General features: G+C 43.0%; 1 protein-coding gene across 1 annotated transcript in view; it reads left to right on the forward strand.

The window, feature by feature from the left end:
- The window catches only part of LOC121555727 (polypeptide N-acetylgalactosaminyltransferase 18), a 102,845-nt gene that overhangs the window by 20,025 nt on the left and 63,502 nt on the right, over positions 1-19,318 (forward strand). The window contains exons 2-3 of the mRNA XM_045213827.1: positions 15,438-15,633; positions 16,375-16,541. Coding sequence (XP_045069762.1) covers positions 15,438-15,633; positions 16,375-16,541 — 363 coding nt within the window. The remainder of the gene's footprint in view (positions 1-15,437; positions 15,634-16,374; positions 16,542-19,318) is intronic.

Genomic DNA, 19,318 nt, shown 5'->3' on the forward strand with positions numbered 1-19,318 from the left:
TCATGCTTTGGGGTTGTTTTTCTGCAAAGGGACCAGGACGACTGATCCGTGTAAAGGAAAGAATGAATGGGGCCATGTATCGTGAGATTTTGAGTGAAAACCTCCTTCCATCAGCAAGGGCATTGAAGATGAAACGTGGCTGGGTCTTTCAGCATGACAATGATCCCAAACAAACCGCCCGGCAACGAAGGAGTGGCTTCGTAAGAAGCATTTCAAGGTCCTGGAGTGGCCTAGCCAGTCTCCAGATCTCAACCCCATAGAAAATCTTTGGAGGGAGTTGAAAGTCCGTGTTGCCCAGCGACAGCCCCAAAACATCACTGCTCTAGAGGAGATCTGCATGGAGGAATGGGCCAAAATACCAGCAACAGTGTGTGAAAACCTTGTGAAGACTTACAGAAAACGTTTGACCTGTGTCATTGCCAACAAAGGGTATATAACAAAGTATTGAGAAACTTTTGTTATTGACCAAATACTTATTTTCCACCATAATTTGCAAATAAATTCATTAAAAATCCTACAATTTGATTTTCTGGATTTTTCTTTCTCATTTTGTCTGTCATAGTTGACGTGTACCTATGATGAAAATTACAGGCCTCTCTCATCTTTTTAAGTGGGAGAACTTGCACAATTGGTGGCTGACTAAATACTTTTTTTCCCCACTGTAAGTTAGGGAAATTGTTTGGTTCAAAATTTATGAATTTGCAACCCCTGTCGTGATAATGATAGCACATGTTGTAAAATGATAGCTGGGTTTATTATCATAAACCCCTCAAACAGTAAGGTAAGCATGGATGTGCTTTACTCTGATTATAGAGTTATTGAACATCTAAGCATTTCTTCCTCTCACAGTGTTGGATATGCCAGGAGACTCTGCCATTTTCTTTGAATTAGAGCCACAGTTTAAACTTAATCTTATCGCATTTGAGTATCAGTGTTACTGCCAATTCCACATCCCTTAGTCAATTTCAATTCATCAAGTTCACCTCACATGGGAGTTTTACTCCGTTTAATGATTTTGAAGGTAACATTTCCTTCTTTTAATAGTATAAGAATAATGGCTCTAGTGTTTTCTATGCCAGAAGACAGAAACAGCATAGACGTGCGTGATGTACAACGCATATTCTCCAAAATGCAGAGACTTCCAGGGACTACATACTGTCGAAGGTTTCATCATTGAATTAGACTGTAAAGCGTAGGCGATTCACCTTAAAGTCATGTCAACAATTAAAATCTATTTTTTTCTTTGGTTATCTATTGTTTTTTTGAGACGTAGGCTGTGGATGAATATAAGCTAGTTGTTTTCATAACTGTTCACAAACTCTTCAGCACTCCCATAATCTAATGCCGCGTTCATGTGCTAGTCGGAACTAGGAAACTCGTACATTTCCGACTTGCTAACAGGTTGTAGTTATACACATGCCGCGTTCAACCAGTTAGCAAGTCGGAAATGTACGAAAGCACGCAAACGTGGAATTAACTGGTGGTCCATGCAGCTGCCGTTCCCTGTTGTGATTCACTCTTAAGAATGAGAATGTGTTGTTTGTGTCTGAGAAAAACGTTGCTAAGCAGAGAGGCCAAACCCTCTAGCTTTGAGATAAATAAAAGCGCTCTGCTGTAGCAAGGTTGTTGAATAGTAATTATCACAAATGAGAAAGCTTTTACCTTGCCATAAATATTTAGAGAGGAAAAACATTAATGAAAAAAATATAAGACATCTGAATGCACATCTTTGTAGCCTCATTGAGTAGCCTTCCACCTCAGGCAAACAAAGCGTAATGGTGTTTGTCTGGTACACATAATGCAGAGTCAGCCAAGCACTTCTCCCTCTGAGAGGAGCCTAAAGCTCCCTGCTGGATGTCTGTCTCTGCAGCACGCAGACTGAACACGCTCAGCAGCACAGAGCCCTCCAGTCAGTCAGGCCATGTTTAAAGGCCAGTCTCATCCAGTCTCCCCCAGCCTCCTCCCTCTTCCTTCCTGCTTCAGCCACTTCCTTCCTGCTCCAGCCTCCTCAGGCTCCTTCAGTCTTCCCAAGCCTCTTTCAGCCTCACTCAGCCTCCACCAGTCTCCTCCAGTCTCCTTCAGTCTCCTTCAGTCCTGCTCCCTTTGGTTAGAGAGCTAATAGCTTCTGGAAGAGGAGGGGATCTGGGCCTCATTGAGAAGGACGGGCCTTTTCATTTGGGGGAAATGGTCCTGTCACGGGGTTTCCACAGTCACCATAACATTCCTTAAAGTGGCTCTGTGGTAGAGGGGAGGGGGCAGGTTCATTTGGAGAGGGGTAACCATTTAAATCCTGCTCTCCTTGTGCCCATATTACTCCCTCAGACAGAGTGGGAGGATGTGGAGACAGGACTCAAGAGAAAGCTGTTTATTTTCAGACTGCAGTCTAACTGGAGTGGAATGGAAGTGATGAATAAAGGGAAGGGGAGGACAATAGATAACAACAGATGACTGACTTTCCCTTCACTTCCATTCAGCTGTTGTTTGTCATTTCTCATCATACATATATTCTATCAATGCGTGGGAGCAAAAGGCTGTGACTGTATTCGAGCTGGAGAATAGAACGATGGTGGACATATTTCTTGCTGTTTGCATGTGGGATGGTACGGTACATAAAATACCTCTTATAATAGGTAGGCTCACCATCTATTTTGTATTATTCCCAGGCTCCCATCTTGATGTCTTGAATTTGGTTGGCAGCCTGTTTCCATCATGCACCCTTATGGAAGACTTCTTGGGCTCTGGGGCTTGTTTTCCACCTTCAATGGCTGGTGACACATTCAGCCAGCTGGTTCAGTTAAAGAGGCTCTGCCATTAAACAACAACAACACTACTACCTCAGGCTATTGTTCCACCCATCCCATCTCTCCCTGATGCAGCATCCCTGTTCACACCGGCAGCAGAACAGAGGAGGCTGGTTCACCAGAGCTGGGTTAGCAGGATATAATGCCAGACAAATAAGTCACACTCTTACTGTACTTCCATCAACTCTGTGCTTTGGTGACGAAGGGCGGTGTACATGTGATCCTAGCCTCTGCCACAGTGTCATCTATTCCATTAGGAGTTAGTTGCAGCCAAGGAACTTATGTTCCTAGCCTGCAGCCAAAAGCCAAGCTCAAAGAGAGCAGCAGGTTATCTGATTGAAGTACTTGCAAAAGGCTAAGGCTGGACTGACCTGTGCCAGATTCCCATCAACATTCCCTCAGTAAAAATCTGAGCGCTCCCAACGTGAATAATTAATTGAAAACCAACACCAGCTGGAATAACTGTGATGTTATGATGATGAGAGATCCCAGTGTTTGGGCCTGCATTCCAAATCTATGTGGACCTAGTGTTCCAGTATATAGGCCAGTGAAGTCTGTTTTTAGTTGCAGTGAGAAACAACTCAAGCTCAGGAGCACATCACAAGTGGTTGGTGTGACATCTGTAGAATGGCTGTTTAAAGACAGCAGTCTACCGTGTTACTGAAATATTTAAAAAAGCAGATCGAAAGAAACCTTGAGTCTTCTCAAGTTCCTCTTCACTTTATCTACTGGTGTCTTCATGGATTGTTACGGGTAAAGGTATAGGTTTTGGTGGAGCATGACTTGAATTCTACTCCGTTTTGGAGATTTTTCAGTTTTTTTTCTTTCTGTTGTTCAAAGTTTTCTTTAGAAAATATTATGTTGTCTCGTTTGCTTGATACAATAATTAAGATTCAGATATGGTTTAGATATCATGGCAGACAAGCAGACCCATTATTTAAACGATGTCACTCTCACAAACAAAAAGTTATCAAGCAGCATAAGTCTGTACTTATCATAGATTTTGACCAGATAACTCTCTATTATCATCAGATAGATAAGTAGCTTTAGCCGCCTTGATCTAATTTAATTTGGCTCAGCCAAGTATTTATTTCCTGAATCTTACGATCCAATGTAAAAGGGAAGGGAAGGGGAAATGTTATGGGCATGATAATCATTTTGTGTCTCTTTCCAGCTTCAGAGTCTTATTATCATACAGGAAAATATTCTAAAGGCTTAGGGAGGCGCATCACGCATCTCTCTCTCTCTCTCTCTCTCTCTCTCTCTCTCTCTCTCTCTCTCTCTCTCTCTCTGTCTCACTCTCTTGCATGCAGTGAAAACATTCAAGCATGCGCTGTCATTTGTTATCGGGTAAAGTCTTTAACTTATCCTCCCAGCATTATATTACATTGATTAATGTTGATTAATTGGCTATAATTGAAACTTTGATTAAAAGTTATGATGTGACATTCAGATTTATGTTCTCAATTTTGAAAAAAGTGTTTTGAATTCCATTACAATACTTTATTTGTGGCAGAGGAGAAGCATTTTCAAGGAGGTTTAGTTTAGGTGGTGAGCAATCAAGGCAAGTAATAGCTTACTGGAAATCAATGTAGTCAAACATTAAGGTGCACACACTATAACTTAATTTGATACAAAGTAAATGTGAGACTTTTTATAGGTCTTACATTGAGGAATATTCAGACAGTGTGTCCCTAGAGCTTATTGTATGTCATTACACATTCTCCCAAAAGAATTGTAATTGCTCTAGCCCTGCCAAACTTGTTAGCTGAGTGATGCGCTGTGAGTCAGACTGTCTGGCAACTGAGGACATTAAATCAGATAGATGATTCCCAACAGGCTAGTATAGATCTTAGCAAATGAGACACAGTATCATTTACATAAGAAATTAGACTTTTGGGGGATATGCCTGTCCCATAAAGTTAGCAGTGTTTGTTGATACCCCTCTAGGTTTGCAGTTTTGTGGAATAGCCAAAGGAAATTAGAGTTTAAAATGTAAACACACCTCCATGCTAATTTGCACTCACTAAAGCATGCTCAGTGCTCGCCATCTGTGACCATGTGACATTTAACCTAATGAATGATTCAAGGAGATATAAATATCACCAGTGCAACAGCTTTTTAACAACGCCCACACACATTATCCCACACTATCCATATTTCATTTACATTTTCAATGTACTTCTTTTAAATGTCCTCCTACATTTAGTAGGTAGTAGTTTGTACCATACTCAACTCCTCGTCTCTCAGAATACACTGAGCTGCTATATCTGATATTAGACATAGATTTTGGGGTTATAAACTTGAGACCGGCCCTCTGATACTGCTGAATATTTATTCTTTAGTTTCTAGAATGGATCAATGTATGAGGGTTTTGTAGCAATTTTTTAAGACTGGTCAAATGGTGAAGAAATAGTTGACTGATTATTTCCTGAAGAATGCATCTGTCACTGTATTTCCTGGTCTTTGTCCTAGAATAAACATGTATCGATCTGAAATACATTTCTCTGTTTGAAAAAATATCACCCGCTTGTTGATTTCTATACAAACATTGATCAAGGGATTTTACTGTGAAACCTTTGCTTAAGTGGCTGCTCTACCATCGAAAACAGACGAGAGGCAATCATCAATGGTACTTAAGATGCCTGTGCTTAGATAAGAAGATGCACAGTATTTTCATATTGATTCCTGACTATGTCTTTGCATGCCTTTGGCAACCATGGTTGTTCAGCCACTGTAATGTGTTGCTGTGAAATGTTTTGATTTGTTTCCTGCGGTGGTGAGTTTGTTCCTGAACAGAGGCAATACTCTACACTGAAAATAGAAACCCTTCAGGAGAAATCATGCTCAGAGCGCTGTGCAGATGAAACAGAATCTCTTTTAAAATCTCCCCTCTTCAGAGAGTGAGCACTAATCCACAGGCACCAAGTGTAGTGGGAGTCAGATCAACATGATAGGAGGCAACAGGAGACGCACCTCCACTGACTGGTTTAATAGAGTGACACATCTAACATCTAGTCTCTCAAAGACTGCTGTCTACCTCATTGAAGAGACTGAAAAATGTACACAAACATCAAAAAACGAAACAAGGTTTTTGTGCTGTTTTTTAACATGTACTTTACTTTGGGGAGAGAAAAAGGTCCCCTTCTGATGTTCTCTTGTTTCTTACGTTATTTTTCATTTCCTAGCCTGGAATTGTTGGAATAGGCCATATTTATCATCCGTGAACCACCCATTGGTTTCCTAAGGGATGTCAGGGATGGAAATGTGAGTGCCTTCCTGAAGGGCCTAGTGATTGTATTACTTTAATGAGCAGAAAGGAAGCAGAAGCAGGGACAACAAAAGGTTGTGGGGAGTAGAGGCAACCCTACATCCAAACTCTGCCAGTGTGTTTTTCCTCTCTCAGGAATAAACCCAGAGAGTAGGCCTACTCCCCACCACACCCTTCTTCCTCCCCTACTCTCAGAGAAAGAACAATGTCAGGAAGACGTGTCAGCCACTGATATGTTCTAATGAGAGAGTGCCCCCTTTACAGACCCAGCCAGAGAACTCTATCAGTCTCCACTGGGCCCTAGTATGACAGAGTACACAGCCTCCCAACCTGTGAGCAAGCTAATTGGCTATTAGCTGTAATATGTGCTGTCAAGCTAGCGGGCGCTGGCACCAACCAAACTTCAGTCGTTGAGAGAGAAGTGATACAGTATGTCACGGCACTGAGCTGAGCCGTGTGGAGTTGGAGTGTAAGTTAATTGTGCATTTATTTATTTTCACAGGAGAAGTCTTGTTCTGTGAATATGTGAGTTGTAAAGGGCTTTGACTGTTGACAAGACACGATTATGCAGTACATTAAAATAGCAGCACCATTGGTTCTTTATTTAAGCGACAATTTAGCATGTTGAAGGTAATGTTTGTGTTCTGGTCCAAGTTGTTTTTGGTAATAATTTCTGGCAGTGTGCATAAGCCAAGTTATTCCATCTGTCTATCCACACGGTATGCTGATGCTGTTCAATGGGCCAGGTGCCTCTTTTGTCTCAGTAGCAGACTAGTGTCTATTCAAGACCCCAGCTCACCTGAACACCTGCATAGCCAAACACACATATTAAAGGAAAAATCCACCCAAAACCACTAATTCCTTTAATTTACAGTGTTAAATAACACTAATATGTGAGAACAATGTTTTTTTGTGTAGACATTTTTAATTTGGGCATTATAATAAGGTTGGTAGCAACATGGAACATCTGTTGTGGAAAGCTTAAGTCAACTACAAAATCCACAATCCCTACCTCTTTAAGGAATACCTGGAATAGTATAAAAATAGTATAAAAAAAACAAAGTGGTTGTCCCACTGGCTATCATAAGTTGAATGCACCAATTTGTAAGTCGCTCTGGATAAGAGCGTCTGCTAAATGATGTAAATGTAAATGTAAATAAGTCTAAAACTGTCAAGGGTTTCTGTGTAATAAGGGCTACACAGGAGGGCAATTTATGAGGGCCTAAGGTGTGTACTGAGGGTGGCCATTTTCCTATATTTTCTGTCGACAGGTAAAGATTTACAGTGTTTTTGTCAACACAACTTTGCCTCAGTGAGTTACCATGTATGCAGGGCCTCGCCTTGGAGGTGTCAAAGACAAACAGTTCCTGGTTGAAATATGTTCTCCCTGCGAGGCCACCGGTAGATGTAATGTAATTTCATCAGTTTATCTCTTTTCATCTTCAGAGTACTCTTATCACACTTATTCAGATAAGGTTACTGTTAGTGTTTTGTGGGGGAAAATGTCATTTAAAATGATGGCATGATATGATAGCTTAAAAAATATAATAATACTTGGTAAAAACTTGATTTAATTGGGTTGAAAAGGGGATGTAAAGGGTTAATGTAGATCTTCAGTGTGTTTTCTTCCCTCTCTCTGCTGGAGAGCAGCTTTAATCCATCCTGGTGTAGATCATCTGATAGTCTTTGATATGGTGCCTAATTGTACAGCAGCACAGATGAGAGCTGTTGAGTCTTAATTACCTATTATACCCCAGACAAGACATTCATCTCACTGAACAACTGAGGAGAACAGTGACAGGCAGGCAAGAGTGGAGCTCTGGTGCAATGTGTCTTATTGTTCTGAAATCCCTATTTTCCTATAATACAGCAGAAATCCTCCCTCGTACGGTTCGCCCTGGGTTGATTCTGTGTGTTCTGTCATGGAGGTTAGCCAAGGGAACACATACTGTTTTGCTGCAGCATACAGACCTGTTCACTGTATCTAACTTTCTCTCCCTCTGCGGTGGACATCCTTTTGTAAACCTCCCCCTCGCCTCTTGTTGCCATAATCCCTTCGCTATATTGTGCTGTTTGCCTTCCTGAACCAGGAATAAAGGCACTTTGTGTGTCCTGTTTCCCTCTTCATGTTGTCTCTCAGCCTTCCTCCTCTGTGGATGTGCCACAGTAAGCACATGGCCCTAACTGACTTGTCCTGATGTGCACACAATGGAGCGCACTGACTGACTCACTTCACCAGGCTGGGCTGCTGCTGATAAGCCTGTGTTGCTGCTCTCTGTGTCGGGAACAGAGCCATCACAGTTTAAAGCAAAACCCCACTGGGTCCCCCCTCCTGAGCCCTTCAGAACCCACCGCATACACACACACACACACACACACACACACACACACACACACACACACACACACACACACACACACACACAGAGAAACAAGCCAGGAGAGAGAGACAGGCAGGGTGTTCCTCTTCCTATTGTAGGAGGTGCAGTTGTAGGCTACTTAAATGGAACTGACAAGTATTAGCTGAGGAACGCTCAACTCTGCTCTCTATATCGAGACGGAGTTGAGTTTTGATAACTGGTCGCGCGATTTTCTATCAACAACATTGAGCCACCATCAGTCGATACTTGTAAAAATGTAAATTCTGAAAACGCTTACCTGTACCTATGTTTGTCCTGTACAACTGCGGTCCTTCCGCAGGGTGCTTAAATTCATACTTTTAATTGAAACCTTTTCCTCATTTGTGTTGCTCATCTCAGTGTGAATGCGCTTGGTAAATCAATGTTATTGCTAGCAAATCACGCGACCAGTTATCAAAACTCAACTCCGCCTGGAAGAGAACAGAGTTGAGCGTCCTCCTTTCATTCTACTCTCCCTCTCCTTCCATCGTGTCATGTTTTTGAGATACGTTTCTTCTGCCTTCTACATTTTTTAAGTCTTGTTTTGCTGTGAGTGCTGTGAGTTGTTGAACTCCGATTGGGACTTGTGTGTCAGAAGAAAGTGGGATAATACAACTAGCTATAAGCATTTATAAACATATGAATGCATTCATTTATAATTCATTACACAGACTTGGTTCATAGTGTTACTGAGTTTTCGACACTATATTTTGTCTTAGAGGCGATCATTACTGAATGACTGTACCACGTCTGTCAGAGAGCACTGAGCATGCAGCCTTTGAGTGGTTCCTCTACTGTGTTCAACAGGCTGCCTACATGTTTTAGGGGCTTCTGAGTTCTTCTCCCAACAAAAGAGCCTTTGGGATGACACACTGCCCAGACTAAGCCAATACAAGTTGCCTAGGTTACCCTGTCTGCAAAACACCAACCCCTGACCCAGCCGGCGCTCTTGCCTTTCACTCCTGAGGAAAGCGTCTCAGAAGGCCTAATTAATCACCAGCACAAGTAGTCACATGAATGAGCCTAGAGGCATGTTTGCTGGGATTGGTAGACTTTTAGAACTTCATCCCAGTCTGAGCCTAATCATTGTGTTCTTCTCCCATCAAGAATGGAGGCATTCCCTTCTTCATCAAAGCAACTGAAACTTTCAATGCTGTATGTTTAACTTAGGGTACACAGCTCCAGGCATTACGGTTGCTATCAGTGAACACTGCACTTTGAGTGAACTCAAATGTTGGTACAACATTTGTTGGCTGACCATATTGTGTTAATTTCAGCAGTTCAAAACAAATCAAATCATATTGTATTTGTCACATGCGCCGAACACAACAGGTGTAGACCTTACAGTGAAATGCTTCCTTACAGGCCCTTAACCAACAATGCAGTTTTAAGAAAAATAAGTGTTAAGTAAAAAATATATAAGTAAAAAAACAAAAAAAACAAAGAAATAACAAATAATTAAAGAGTAGCAAGTAGCAGTAAAATAACAGTAGCGAGGCTATATACAGGGGGTACCGGTACAGAGTCAATGTGTGGGGGCACAGGTTAATTGAGGTAATTGAGGTAATATGTACATGTAGGTAGAGTTAAAGTGACTATGCATAGATAATAAACAGAGAGTGGTAGCAGCGTAAAAGAGGGGGGGGGGGTGACAATGCAAATAGTCCGGGTAGCCATTTCATTAGCTGTTCAGAAGTCTTATGGCTTGGGGTAGAAGCTGTTAGGAAGCCTTTTGTACCTAGACTTGGCGCTCCGGTACCGCTTGCCGTGCGGTAGCAGAGAGAACAGTCTATGACTAGGGCGGCTGGAGTCTTTGACAATTTTTAGGGCCTTCCTCTGACACCACCTGGTATAGAGGTCCTGGATGGCAGGAAGCTTGGCCCCAGTGATGTACTGGGCCGTACGCACTACCCTCTGTAGTGCCTTGCGGTCGGAGGCCGAGCAGTTGCCATACCAGGCAGTGATGCAACCAGTCAGGATACTCTCGATGGTGCAGATGTAGAACTCATTGAGGATCTGAGGACCCATGCCAAACCTGAGGGGGAATAGGCTTGTCGTTCTCTCTGTCTTGGTGTGTTTGGACCATGATAGTTTTTTGGTGATGTGGACACCAAGGAACTTGAAGCTCTCAACCTGCTCCGTCGATGAGAATGGGGGCGTGCTCGGTCCTCCTTTTCCTGTAGTCCACAATCATCTCTTTTGTCTTGATCATGTTGAGGGAGAGGTTGTTATCCTGGCACCACACGGCCAGGTCGCTGACCTCCTCCCTATAGGCTGTCTCATCGTTGACGGTGATCAGGCCTACCACTGTTGTGTTGTCGGCAAACTTAATGATGGTGTTGGATTCGTGCCTGGCCATGCAGTCATGGGTGAACAGGGAGTACAGGAGGGGACTGAGCACGCACCCCTGAGGGGCCCCCGTGTTGAGGATCAGCGTGGCAGATGTGTTGTTACCTACCCTTACCACCTGGGGGCGGCCCATCAGGAAGTCCAAGATCCAGTTGCAGAGGGAGGTGTTTAGTCCCAGGGTCCTTAGCTTAGTGATGAGCTTTGAGGGCACTATGGTGTTGAACGCTGAGCTGTAGTCAATGAATAGCATTCTCACGTAGCTTTTGTCCAGGTGGGAAAGGGCAGTGTGGAGTGCAATAGAGATTGCATCATCTGTGGATCTGTTGGGGCAGTATGCAAATTGGACTGGATCTAGGGTTTCTGGGATAATGGTGTTGATGTGAGCCATGACCAGCCTTTCAAAGCACTTCATGGCTACTGATGTGATTGTTACGGGTCTGTAGTCATTTAGGCAGGTTACCTTAGTGTTCTTGGGCACAGGGACTATGGTGGTCTGCATGAAACATGTTGGTATTACAGACTCAGTCAGGGACAGGTTGAAAATGTCAGTGAAGACACTTGCAAGTTGGTCAGCGCATGCTCGGAATACACGTCCTGGTAATCCATTTGGCCCTGCGACCTTGTGAATGTTGACCTGTTTAAAGGGCTTACTCACATCGGCTACGGAGAGCGTGATCACACAGTCGTCCGGAACAGCTGATGCTCTCATGCATGCTTCAGTGTTGCTTGCCTCGAAGCGAGCATAGAAGTAATTTAGCTCGTCTGGTAGGCTTGTGTCACTGGGCAGCTCGCGGCTGTGCTTCCCTTTGTTGTCTGGAATAGTTTTCAAGCCCTGCCACATCCGACGAGCGTCGGAGCCGGTGTAGTATGATTCAATCTTAGTCCTGTATTGACGCTTTGCCTGTTTGATGGTTCGGCGGAGGGCATAGCGGGATTTCTTATAAGTGTCGGTGTTAGAGTCCCGCTCCTTGAAAGCGGCAGCTCTACCCTTTAGCTCAGTGCAGATGTTGCCTGTAATCCATGGCTTCTGGTTTGGGTATGTACGTATGGTCACTGTGGGGACGACGTCATCGATGCACTTATAGATGAAGCCAGTGATTGATGTGGTGTACTCCTCAATGCCATCGGATGAATCCCGGAACATATTCCAGTCTGTGCTAGCAAAATATTCCTGTAGCTTAGCATCTGCGTCATCTGACCATTTCTTTATTGACCGAGTCACTGGTGCTTCCTGCTTTAGTTTTTTCTTTCAAGCAGGAATCAGGAGGATAGAATTATGGTCAGATTTGCCAAATGGAGGGTGAGGGAAAGCTTTGTATGAGTCTCTGTGTGTGGAGTAAAGGTGGTCTAGAGTTTTTTTTTCCTCTGGTTGCACATTTAACATGCTGGTAGAAATGAGGTAAAACGGATTTAAGGTTCCCTGCATTAAAGTCCCCGGCTACTAGGAGCGCCGCCTCTGGATGAGCGTTTTCCTTTTTGCTTATGGCCTTATACAGCTCATTGAGTGCGGTCTTAGTGCCAGCATCGGTTTGTGGTGGTAAATAGACAGCTACAAAAAATATAAATTAGATGAAAACTCTCTTGATAAATATTGTGGTCTACAGCTTATCATGAGATACTCTACCTCAGGCGAGCAAAACCGTGAGATTTCCATAATATTAGATTTAGTGCACCAGCTGTTGTTTACAAATATACACAGACCGCCACCCCTTGTCTTCCCGGAGGTGGCTGTATGTTATCAATGTCTTCGTTCAGCCACGACTCGGTGAAACATAAGATATTACAGTTTTTAATGTCCCGTTGGTAGGATATTCGTGCTCGTAGCTCATCTAGTTTGTTATCCAATGATTGTACGTTGGCTAATAGGACTGATGGTAGAGGCAGATTACCCACTCGCCGTCGGATCCTTACAAGCACCCCGACCTACGTCCCCGATATCTCTGTCTCTTTCTCCTGCGAATGACTGGGATTTGGGCCTCGTCGGGTGTCTGAAGTAAATCCTTCGCGTCCGACTCATTAAAGAACAAATCTTAGTCCAGTACGAGGTGAGTAATCGCTGTCCTGATATCCAGAAGCTATTTTCGGTCATAAGACAGTGGCAGAAACATTATGTACAAAATAAGTTACAAATAACGCGAAAAAACACACACAATAGCACAATCGGTTAGGAGCCCGTAAAACGGCAGCCATCTCCTCCATTGTTCAAGCGTCTCTCGTGATTATTCATAATCTTACACCATATTTCACCATGTTCTCTCTAATTAGCATGTGACCATATAGCATGTGACCATATACAGTACTTACAGTAGATACTATTAGTATTGAGAACAAGGTTGTTTGTTTCATAGGAAAGTCCAATGCCGCTCTGCATGCATACCACTGACTCAAGTAATAAGATTAAATGCTATACTTTGTCACCATAGCAGGCTAGCAAAGGCAGAGATGCTGCACTGATTTATGATGCAGCACTGTGTTCCTGATAGCACAGGAGGTTGATGGCACCTTAATTGGGGAGAACGGGCTCATGTTAATGACTGGAGCGGAATTAGTGGAATGGTATCAAATACATGTACATCAAACACATGCTCCGTTCCAGCCATTATTAAGAGCCGTTCTCCCCTCAGCAACCTCCTGTTCCTGATAGAGACCTTTACCAAGCTATACAGAGGACATAGACAGGCTATTGGAGGTAGTGTTTCCTTTCTCAGACAGTATACCATTCAATCTGAGGTGAACAATAATCAACCATCTGCTATGTTTATTTTGAGTTTTAGACAATTCATTAAAATCACATGTATTTCCTTCTGAATTTGTTGGATGTATAACAATAGCATTACTTGTTAATGTTTGACTATTCATGGTTTGGAAAACACATCACATTTTTTATACCTGGAAAAGAAATGGAAAAGATTTTTACCTACTGTCTAGCTTCATTTTCTTTTAATCAGTAACAGTGGGTTTCTGTGAAAGGGTAATGGTTCATTGTCGTGCTGCCATCAAACCGATTCTCATAGTGCTGTTGTTTCAAGTTTCAACTCTAGTCTAATTCTCACCCGATTTTTTTTAATATGACCTCATGTTAGGGGAAATTTTATTTGGCTTGTCAGAGCAATTGTTTTAGTCTGCTGAGTTGAACTGGAAATACCTGGAGGCAATCTAGATCCGTTGGCCCATTGACATTTTGTTTGCTTTCATTTTAAGTATCTCATTTTTTTCTTACAGTATGTTGTTACCCAGGTTTCTGAATAAAACACTGTATAATAGTTACATTTGCATATGAATTACCTTATTTTTCCTTCATGTAGTTGTCTGGGGAGTGTGCATCATATCACATGCCCACATCTGACAGACCAGGTTTTCATTCAGCCCAGGGACCTCTCTGACCCCACAGTCTCAGTTTCCTTACTGGTCTAAGTTACAATGGCCTTACACACTCTGCCTTGTTTTGTGTATAGAAACCAATGACTACTCAGTGACATTCCCAACTCCCCTGTGTTACAAGGTATTGGCTAAACCCCTTAAACAAAGACTGTCCTCCTGGTAAACTTGAGCCCCACTGTGGTCACCATGTGAGATGTGTGTTTGAGAAGAAATAGGAGACCTTGTAGGCTTAAGGTCATCACAGCAGCCAGAACAAAATGAGCAGATTGAAAACCTACAGCACTTCAGCTTGATTTTCTGCAGTTTTCTCTAGGATCATTCTGGATCCATTGAAAGCTCCTAGATAGACACTGAACCATCGTAAAATAACCTTTTCCACTGATCCCCTTTAGAGTAATTTATGATGAAGTGACATTCAAGATTTGCACAAATATATTGACTCTTTTTTCCTTGTGTCTTCACAGCGATCATAAATGTCATGGAGCTGTACAACAATGTCACATTCAAATCACACTGCAGAGCTTTACAGAGCTTTAAGATGTATCATTCTATCCTCACTCTGACAGTGTAGAATCCCTCCACACTGGGATTTAAAGGAATGAGTGCATTAAATGACAGCCCTGGGGCATACTGTGTGTGGCTGTGAGTCATAGAGGAAGGACACAGGATCTATTTAAATTCAATTGGATTCCAGGAGTAAACACTGTAATCACATGTACAAACGCCGAGTCTGTTTGACAGCTTTAATGTTTCACTTTGTCATGCTCACTGGAGCCTTCATTTCTATCGACTTCGTTAAATGTGTCTTTGGTTTACAAACCACTAGCCCGTGGCTGCGTTCTGCGAGGGCTCACATCACAATGCTTGACTACATCTTTCTCAGTGACCATGGAAATCTATTATCTTGAAAAGTTGTATAAATGGATAGTCTATTTTCTCTCATTGTATATGAATGTAATACTATACAATTATTTACTCAACAATTAGAATTGTATATGGATATGAATATTGTTACTGCTTTCTAAGGTGTGATAGCTGTGTGGACATAAGCAGTGTAACATCAATTAATGTATTAATGTAAGAGCTCTACCAAGTGTCCTAACGGCAGTTACAATGACCTTGTTATTGAAGCGTTCCTCTTACCTCTCATGCACCCTCAGTAACAGGCAGGGACTATGTGTGGCTGGCTGGCTTATACAAATATTCTAGCTTTTTCTCTCTCTCTGGCTCGCACAGAAACCCCCCTGAAAGGAGAGGATGTTCTAGGAGACAAATCGTTTTCTGACTCGTCCCTGTTTGCCCACTGGGGTCAGGAGCTGAGCGCTGACAGCCGCAGGGTGGCCCTGAAGATGTTCCAGTATTATGGCTACAACGGCTACCTCAGTGACCGCCTCTCCCTTGACAGAGCCATCCCAGACCTCAGACCTGATGGGTAAGCTGAGCTCTCCTAATAAAGCACAGAAAATCACTGAGAATATCACCCACTTAAACTTCTGCTGTCCCCCCAAGTCATACCAGCTGCCCAGGGGCTAACAGGAACTTCATATCCAGACTGTCTGATTTCACTATGGTCTGACTATAACACACTAGTTGTGATAGTTTTGGATACAGACTATACGGAAGAGCACACATTAGAGTCCCCACTTGTTTGACAGTGTACATACGCATAAAAAACAAAGCTGCCTAGTGGGTTTTCATGTTGAGAATATGCCTCTGCATTTGACTCAAGCCCTCACTGTTTTGACAGGCAACAGAGGACGAAAGTGTTACTTCAAAACAGTGGGGTGCAATTTTATCTCCCATAATTACCATCTCTTGTCTACCCAGTAGGTGCATAAAATACCCTCACTCCCCCTCTCTGTCTATCTGTGGTTCTCACACAATAAAGATACATTGTGAAAAGTGTCATATCTTATCCAATTGTTTGCTTCACAGATGCTTTTATCTGGATCACACTGAAATACACATATTGTATTGTTACTGTCACATCTACTGTTGGGTTTAGAAGTCTGCCAGGGACATTAACATAACAACCACCTCAACATTGAGACCACAAATTGCCCAGGCGTCTGAGAAACAGCCAGATCTTTTTAATATAGCTAGAATGTCCACTTCTCTAAACCAGGTCCATTCTTTCCACACTCCACTCACAACAGGTCTATTTTCTTCCCAGGTGTAAAAACATCACGTATCCCTCTAACCTCCCTCAAGTGAGCATCGTGTTTATCTTTGTGAATGAGGCCTTGTCCGTCATCCTGCGTTCCATCCACTCTGCAATGCACAGGACCCCCTCCCACCTCCTCAAAGAGATCATCCTGGTTGATGACAACAGTGACAACGGTGAGTATCATTAGACTGTATATAACTGAAATTACCCATAATTAAAGTGTATTGCAACAAAGTGTTTTGTCTGAAGCAGCCATAGCTTGCTCATATTTTGTTTGATTGCCTTTTCATTTGAGAACTTGAGCGGTGGTACTTTTCTTTCGCTCCTGGTGGCCTCCAGTTTATCAGTTTATCTTCCAATCTTAGTAATTACCCCTTTGTTTCCCGTAGACTCTCTTTCTATAATCTAGCTCTTTAATGTCCTTAATTAGGGGATGTGCTAACTGGATTTAAAGGATAGGTGGAAGAATACTAATTAGCAGGAAAAGCAGGGAGATCTGCCTGTAGATTACCATCCGGAGAGGTAATTAAGTATTTTGAATTTGTCTCGTCGTGATTATGGCCTCCCAGCTCTGTGAGCCCACTGGTTCTGAGATCTGTCTCAAACTGTGCCTGGTTTAAAAGAAGAACACCAGCTGAGCCTATGGAGTCCCACCACAAGCACACAGTCTTTTAAGACAGCGCTGCCGTATCTGTGAGCGACCTGTGTCTACTGTTACTAATGGCCACCGTCACACAGTCTGGTGTGGAGGGGAAGGCTGATTAAAGATTAAGCCAGCTGTGAGATGTAGGCAAACATCCCACTGTTGTAGAGTTTGTGCAGGACTATATCACTAAAAGTCAATAAGGCCAGGTATCAGTTGGTGCAGACTGCTGATTGTAGAGAATGCTGTTGGGTGGGTCAGTGGGTTGGGTCAGCCAAAAGAACCTCATACTCTCCCTGCTGGGATAAGAACTCATTTAAAGATACCCCTCTTTCCTTTTCTCCCTTGTCTCTTCTCTCCTCTCTATCCTGCTGAGCACTCAACCTCCTGCACCCTTCTGCTAAACCCTAGGTACCTGAGGCACACTTTATTGCCTCAGCGAGTTGTCAGCCTCATGGGACAGTCCATTATTACCTGGGTACGGGGGGTAGGCTGAGTGCCCCTATCTGGAGATGCCATCTGTTTCCCCCCTAAGTGAGGTGAAAATCCAAAGGTTGTTGCCGTCCTCTCTCAGCTCAAGTGGATTACCGTGTCCCATGGAGGCTTTGATTTTATCACGTAATTGGGAGGCAGAGAGCAGCCCCTGAGGTCCCTCAGGAAAGCTAGTCACGCCGTGACATTTTGCTAATGGCATTGCAACCTGTTTGCCAGAGCATTCTGTCAGATTCACTCTGATAGATTTACCCTTATCATTATCGCCATGATTGCTAATCTTATCTCTACTAAATGTTGTCAGCCTGTTGACCCGTGGTGCTGCCGAGGCTGTTTCAGGGGGTCACCATCTAGCTGCTGTCCTCCAGCACCAGGAGCATCATAATGGGAATCTCTGTCTGCAGAGAGTTCACCTCCACCTCCACCCAGCATTAGCATGCAGGAGACACTGTGACCATTGAGGGAAAGAAGGCCCAATTTATCTGGCTGATTGGATGATGTCCCCGGCCTGAGGAAGACATGTCTCCATGCCACAGGGACTCTGACAGGTGTCCAATCACCTGACTGATTGGAGGAAGGCTCAAGATTTCATAGCAAGCCAGGCAGAATTTGGAATGGCTGCCAAGGACTGCCCAGTGTTTCAACATTGTGCTACACTCTACTGTATTTAAGGATAATTGTAAGCAGCAGAACTTATATTGTTTGGAATGTTGTCAGTCCTTAGTTGAACCTGTCATCTTGTGTATTTCTCTGTATTCATTTCAGCATGAGGTCATCTGACAGGGTTGTATCACAGAGTGAGTTTCTAAATGATTATCCTTACGAACAGGCAATGAGGACCCATCTACCCCTCTTTTATATCTATTTGTTTCTCTTTCATTCGCCTTTTCTCTCTTTCTCTCTCTCTCTCTCTCTCTCTCTCTCTCTCTCTCTCTCTCTCTCTCTCTCTCTCTCTCTCTCTCTCTCTCTCTCTCTCTCTCTCTCTCTCTCTCTCTCTCTCTCTCTCTGTCTCTCGCTCTCTCACTCTCTCGCTCTCTCGCTCTCTCTCTTTTCTCTTTCCATCACTCTCTCTTGGTCTGGGCAGAGTGACGAGGATTTGTTCATGTATTACATTCACAGCCCTGACAGAGTTGCCAACCCAGGCTCATTTTGAGTGATGGACGGCAGCCTCTGTGTCTCTCCAACTCCCAGCTCATAGCTACAATACATACAGAGACTGTGACTAAACAACAAGGATTGGGTCCATCCCCCCTGGATTATAAGCTCCTCAGCTATGCCCGATTTCGAAAGACACATTTTGAATATAGGAAACGGCATAATGATACAGTGAGTTCCAAAAGTATTGGGACAGTGATACATTTGTTGTTGTTTTGGCTCTGTAGCAGTTTGGATTTGAAATTATACAATGACTATGAGGTTAAAGTGCAGACTGTCAGCTTTAATTTGAGGGTATTTTCATCCATATCGGGTGAGCCGTTTAGAAATCTACAGAGGCATAAATATCATACCCCACCAAATTTCTAACCTCCCCTGTTATTGTAATGGTGAGAGGTTAGCATGTTTTGGGGGTATGATATTTGTGCATCTCTAACTTTCTCACTCATTATTATTCACAATTCATTCAGGACAGTCCGTAGTCATGGTGGCATCCACGTTAATGTAGAAGTGTTTAGAAACATATTCTATTCTTATTTACAATAAAAGTGACTCCAAAATGACACAATACATGATTTACCATTAATTTCTATTGGGCACAAAATAATCTAAAAAATAAAAAATAACAACAGCAAATGCATCCAACAAGTTTGTAGAGTC

Source organism: Coregonus clupeaformis, unplaced genomic scaffold (genome assembly GCF_020615455.1).
Source record: "Coregonus clupeaformis isolate EN_2021a unplaced genomic scaffold, ASM2061545v1 scaf0159, whole genome shotgun sequence".
Classification (NCBI taxonomy): Eukaryota; Metazoa; Chordata; class Actinopteri; order Salmoniformes; family Salmonidae; genus Coregonus; species Coregonus clupeaformis.